Genomic DNA, 6,976 nt, shown 5'->3' with positions numbered 1-6,976 from the left:
CACACACACACACACACACACACACACACACACACACACACACACACTAGCCATATGACCTTGGACAAGTCACTTAACCCAATTGCCCCTCCAAAAAAAGGCAAAAAAAAAATTGAAGAGGTATTTATCACACTGTCAACTTCAAAGCTTTTATCACACTAATAATTATTAATAAAGCTGAATTAGCATTTGAGATGAACCTGAGTCTTACTTACCTTAAAGCCCAGTTGAGCAGCTTTAATAGCAGCAACATATCCTCCAGGACCAGAACCTATGACTGTTACATCAGCATCAACTACAATAAAACCAAATGGATATAAAAAATTGAGAATTCTTTATTCGATACCATAAGTAAATATTTACCTAACTCTTTTTTAATCAAATAAGAAGTCCTGCTGAGGAACTTCTTCTAACAATGCAGGTTAGCACCTGCTCAGCAACTTTTATCCTTCTGAGAGTTGCTTGGGGCAATGAAAAGATGACTAACCCTGGGTCACATAACCCATAGATTGAACAGGAAGGACCTTCTGTTTTTCTAGGATTACTATTTATAGATGGTGATGTCATTAAAGTTAAAGACTGCTTTAGAAAAATTTTAAATTCACTATATACAAGTATTATATTCTAATTCTCTGAAAACCGGTAATTCATGTCTGGCATAAAAACTGCAACAGACCAAAACACTCAAATAACAAGAATATTCTATTCAATTCAATAACTATTTATTAAGCACCTACTTACCTCAAACACTTCCTAGCTGTGTGATGCTGAGCAAGTCACTTAACCTGTTTGCCTCAGTTTCCTCATCTGTAAAATGAGCTGAAGAAGGAAATGGCAAACCATTCTAGAATCTTTGCCAAGAAAACCCAAAGGGGTTATAAAGAGTTCTAACACGACTGAAAAGGACTAAACACCAACAAATGTGCCAAGCATTCTAGATTAAGAAGGATTTGTATCCAGCTTTTCTGGAGAGCAATCTGGAATTATGCCCAAAGGGCTATAAATACTTTCATACCCTTTGATCCAGCAATACCACTCCTAGGGTTATATCCCAAAGAGATCATAGAAATGGGAGAAAGACCCATATGTACAAAAATGTTTATAGCAGCTCTTTTTGTGGTGGCAAAGAATTGGAAATTAAGGGGGTGCCCATCAATTGGGGAATGGCTTAACAAGTTGTGGTATATGCATGTTATGGAATACTATTGTGCTATAAGAAACGAGGAGCAGGCAGTCTTCATATTTACCTGGAGAGGATTAAAAGAACTGATGCTGAGTGAGAAGAGTAGAACCAGGAGAAATTTGTACACAATTACAGACACAACGTATGTGTGATGACCAACTTTGATAGACTGGACTCTTCTCAGCAATGCAGTGATATAAGTCAATCCCAAAAGACGCATGATGGAGAGAAAAATGTGCATCCAGAGAAAGAACTAGAAAGAACTAAGTTTATATCCAGGTGGAAGCAAAATACCTGATCTTTTTCCTTCTCTTATTTGGTTCTATGTCCTCTTTACCATTTTTCATTCCAGCTGGTACAATCCGTCCTTATAACCTGACCAATGTATAATGTGAAAGTATTTACAGATCCTATATTTGACTATAAGCCGCCATGGGGGGGGGGGGGGGGGGGGGGGGAAAAGGGGAAATTCAAGGAATTGTGGAATTGAATCCTGTAAACTAAAAAGAAACAAATTAATAAATGGAAAAAAATTTTTTTTAAAAGAAGGATTTGTATTTCACTCTGTCATTTTGTGGGTTCTGTAGCTCTAAAATTTGTTCGAGTCATTTTTATGGTATTGGAGGTAGTTGGGGGATGAACTCAAGCAAGTTTCTGCTTTTACTCCACCATCTTGTCTCCATCCCAATTAAGAAGGATTTGTTATGTGAAGTTCTATAAAGACAATAAATTAGAAACTTTATAAGATTCATGGTTATCAATCAACAGATATTTCTTAAGTACCTACAACAGTCCTCCCTTATCAGAAGTTTTACTTTCCCAATTTCAGTTACCAGAGGCCAAATTCCATGGGTTAAGAGGGAGGCATGAAGGGGGCCACATGTTTGTAGAGGGAGGGGGATGTCACACAGTTTAAGGACATGTGGGGGGCTGGGGACAGACATGCAATACTCAAATATCGATAGATGTAAAAGAGATAGATACACAGGGGCTGGACACATGGGCAGGTGGATAGAGTAAGGCAAAGGTGTCCTTCTCAGTACCAGAGGCCTCAAGCCAAGCCCTCCAGAGCATATCAGTTTTTCTGCTTTCACTTGAAGGGTACAGGGTTTTTTTCAGGTTGCCTTTTTTTTTTTTTTGTGGGAAGGGTGGTAGGGCATGGAGCACCAAGATGAGGGGCAGGAACAGAGATAGAGAAGGCAGTACTATACAGTCAAGTTAAGATATTAAAGGTAAAGTTACTATTTGAGGTTTCAGGCATCCACTAGAAGTCTTATCCACCTCAGATATGAGGTAACTATTGTATTATATACCAGCTACTGGGGATATTAAAGAACAAAACAAAACCAATCCTTACTCAAGGGGTATATAGCAATGCAAAAAAGTTCCCATACTCTTCTCCAAAACAGACAAAAATTCAGCCTCTGAAGTTGGAGAGAAGATGCCTCAGTACCCCACCTTCCAAGTCTCCTTATAATTCTTCTTAGGGGTGGACAATCTCACTCTCTTAACCCTGTGTAAGTCTCTAAAATAGGAGCTCTTGGTCTTCTTTGGGTCATGAACCTTCCCTTGGCAGTATGGTGAAGCCTGTGGACCCACTCTCAGGATGTTTTTAAGTACACAAAATAAACTACTTAGGATTAATCAACAAAACCATACAGAAAGAATTTTACTGAAGTAGTTATCAAAAGAAAAAAAAATCCATGCACTCCAGGTTAAGAATCCCTAGTAGATTCTCTCTACATATTGAATGCTGATGGGTAATCATTTAATTTATCAGAAATGCTAATAGAGCTCTTGGCTCGAGTGAAAATAGTTCTATATTTCAAAAACTTATGGAAAGCAAGTAAGTTTTCTCATTATATGCAACACTGTAAAAAATTAGAAATTACACAATGGGATTATAGAAAGTTTGGCTACACAAGATCCTAGAGATCATGTAGTCCCACCCTTTTATTTTTTAAATGAGAAAAATAAGGCCCTCATACAGCCCACGGGTTACTACTGAGTACTCTCCTTTTTGTCACATGACCCGAGACAACCAACCATTGTGAGCCTGTCTAGTCTAACCTATCTGCAGCCTGAAGAAGTTTAGCCTAATAATTTTGCTTCCTACCTACTGCCAAATTGTGCAGTAATATGTTAAGAAAGTCAGTACAGGAATCAAACCTCTGATCTTCTGACTCCAAGTTCAATGCTCTTTCTATAACAAACTGCCTCCCCTTCCACGAATACAAGAAAAATGAAATAAACAATATGCCCTGAGAGGGATAGGAAGAGAGTTAGGAAATCCTAGACCTATGATTTCATCCTTATAGAGAACTCCCAGGTTTAACCACAGCTTCTACAATTACGTATTTGATCCATACAATAACTTGTGAGGTTGTTTAGTTAGTATTTAATTATTCTCATGTACATTAAAAAATGAGAAAACTGAGGGTTGGAAAGGTTAAATAATTTGCTAAGTCTTACACAGTCACTAAGTGGTAGACGTGACTAGAATCTAAGTTGATTCCTTATCAGTCCTCAATCTTTCCACTGAAATGGGTATTTATAGTATCATATGCAATCTAATAACTGAAAGCTCTGAAAAATATCTTACTATTGAGTAAAAACATGTCCTCATATATAAAGTACTTGAATAGCAACAGATTCATAGGTTCATCAAACTCTAGTCAGAAGGGATCTTAGAGAGCATCTAGTTCAACCTCTCATCTTGTAGATAAGGAAATTGAAACCTGGAAAGTATATGATTTACCCAAGGTCACACAAAACTAGATAGTAGCAGAGTCAGGAACAGAACTCATAACCTCTCCTGACTCTTATCCAGAGCTCTCTGAGCTCTGCAATACTTGTATACCAGGTCACCATATATGACTTACTAGTTGATTCTGGATATACTATTTGAATTTTCCGAGCTTAATAAAGTTTTTTAAAGAAAGTTCCCATTTTGGGGGGGGAAGCACACAATATACCATCCATTGCCACAATGATATTCCAGAAAGCATAAAGACAGAAACTGAAGACAAAAAAGGAGTCTTTCGATAACTGACCTGTGAACTACAAAGGACACAAGTGGACATGATTTCTCTGTTCACTATCAGTCCTTCTTAAAAGACATTTCTAGCTTATTCCTATCTAAAGTTAGATGGTAAGATCTTTACTCCCTTATCCTTTCCTAATAATTTTTACTATTTTCCCAATTAAAATCAAACAATATTGAAAAGGAAGAGATTAGAATGAAAACCATTTTAGCAATGTGTTAAGAATTCATTACCCAAGTACCAGCCTCAAGCTCTCAGACTAGATCTAAGAATGAAAAAGGAAAAAAATACAACAAATATTGGTAGCATGAGAAAAATAATGTTCAAAGTAGCAAACATTATAGGATTAAATGAGGTAATGCACACTTTGTGCCTTGAATTTAGATATAATTTCATCTGTGTAAGTATATAATCCTTTCATCAATAAAAATCCATGAGCCTGCCACAAGTGTTCATCATATAAGACTCTTAAACTGTACCATAAATCCTCCATAAAGAATCTACCTAACACGCCAAAGGCCTTTTTCTTGTTATTTTGGTAACCTAAGGGCATAGCGTTATCACCTGAGTTGATCATCTATACATTTTCTCTCATCCTCCATACATGAGCATGTCTTGTATGCGTATCTCTTTGCTAACAGGCTACAGCCTGATTCCAACCACCAGGAGTCTTTTCACTGTCCTCTGAGTTGTATGTAATTTTAATTACATCAGAAGAACATTAATCTTAAATAATGCAGCACTAAGTAGTTTGTGAACACTTCATATTTACCCAAATGCACTCTAACCCAACTAATTCAACAAGTTACCTGGCCAGTTCTATATATACTTTTTCATCCACTTTGTTTTCCCAGTATAGATAAAAATTAATCTCTTTTTCATCAATATGAACTTCAGAGATTTTGGAATGTTTGATTCAAATTAGTATGTTATTTATGACTAAGAGCATTTATGGAAACTCAAATCCTACAACATAACTATGTAAGTTTAAATTAAAAAAAAAAAAAAACAGGCAGCAGGAAAATCAATTCAAGTTTCAGGTGCCAAGGGGACAGCAGAAGTTACTGAAATAAAATATTCAAGCAAAAAAGGGGAGAGGAACAACTATTTTAAAGCCCTCAGGATAAAACTGAGAATGATCCCCTTAAACACTGTGGCAGCTAAATCCACAAAAATAAACAGAATCAATAAGAAAAAGCAAATAAGGGCTGAAAAAAGTATATACATTGCTCTCAGTAGCTGCCATTAAAACAAGTTTGTTCACTAACTTTACAGTGAAACCAAGAGTTTATCAAAAAGTAAACTGATAGAGATTCAGATGAGAGCCAAAATCATACAGGCATCCTTCAAGGACAATTTTTTGGTATTTCAAGAATCTCAAAGGGGCAGGAAGCTATTTTTAGCAAGTAAAACAAAATCAACTATTTACCTGAACATCTAGGAAACAAGAATTCAAAAAAAGGAAAGAAACATATGGTCTTAAAAGAAGGTACCTGATTTAAAGTAATTTACAATCAAAGGGAACATAGAAAATGCATGAAAAGTTAAATAGTGAGTCACAAATCTATAATTTTCTGGGTTTATTTACTTTCTCTGCCCATACAAATCACAACTAAACAATGAACCTATCCAAATTTGGGAGATCCTTGGACAACACACATAGTCCCATCATCAGGTGAGTACAATATAAAACATTGCAAAACAGCAATAGATGTCACAAAGTAGTATGTGACTTTTTGCCAAATAAATAGGTCAGTAAATGCTACTGGAATCTGGACAAGGAAGTCTCCCAATTCCAAAAGCAAATTAAGAAAAATAAAACAGTGAGGTTTAACATAAGAACAAATAAATTTAGATCTGGTATGCGTTTTCATTCATATCTTAGAAAAAGTAACCTACTACATTAAATTTATTCTAAGCCCAGCATATTCACTTTGATATAACCTATGAATGGCTACATACATACATGATCTCTAAACTATATGACCAACTCAACATTCTAATCTATAAGATTCCGTAAAAGCTCAATTTTTCACTGTACAACCCATAAAGCTTTTTTTCCATTACACTGAAATGAAATGAGATCCAAGGCTATAAAGGTACCGATACAGTTGTTGATCTGCAACAGTTGAAGGAGTCTATATACCTAGATTTCCCTAAGAAATCACATCTAGTCCTATACATACATATGCAAAATCTCTTTATTTAAAATAATATATTCATCTCACTTTTTCATATATAAACTAATTTATCACTCACCTGAATAATTTCTATGATATTCCTAACCCTTTTGTGTTTGTGACTTTTTTCCTTAAATGTCATTCATATATAACCTGTAAACATTTGTGTGTGCATGTGTGTATATATATACACATGTGTCTACAGATATACACACATACATGTGTACAAGTTTATTAATCTTAACGTATTAGGTAAATATCACTTGTGACTATTATCATATAGTTCCATTCTATGTTATTCAAGGTACACTGACAAAGAATCAATGATGTTTGGGGGCAGCTAGGTGGTGCAGTGAATAGAGCACTGGCCCTGGAGTCAGGAGGACCTGAGTTCAAATCCAGCCTCAGACACTTAACACTTATTAGCTGTGTGACTTTAGGCAAGTCACTTAACCCCAATTGCCCTGCCCTACTCCTCCAAAAAGCAAAAAAAAAAAAAAAAAAAAAAAAGAAAGAACATAGTTGTTTATCCAAAAAAAAACTTTTGGGGCCACCAGGGCTTTTAGGGG

General features: G+C 35.8%; 1 protein-coding gene across 1 annotated transcript in view; it reads right to left on the bottom strand.

Moving 5' to 3' along the window:
• Window positions 1–6,976, bottom strand: part of DLD (dihydrolipoamide dehydrogenase) — a 28,831-nt gene that overhangs the window by 18,141 nt on the left and 3,714 nt on the right. The window contains exon 3 of the mRNA XM_069107007.1: window positions 216–295. Within this exon, the coding sequence (XP_068963108.1) occupies window positions 216–295 (80 nt within the window). The remainder of the gene's footprint in view (window positions 1–215; window positions 296–6,976) is intronic.

Source organism: Petaurus breviceps, unplaced genomic scaffold, assembly GCF_028583685.1.
Source record: "Petaurus breviceps papuanus isolate PSGF00001 unplaced genomic scaffold, PetGlider_PUasm1.0 84, whole genome shotgun sequence".
In the NCBI taxonomy this organism is placed as follows: Eukaryota; Metazoa; Chordata; class Mammalia; order Diprotodontia; family Petauridae; genus Petaurus; species Petaurus breviceps.
This window is presented reverse-complemented; position numbering and strand designations above follow the sequence as displayed.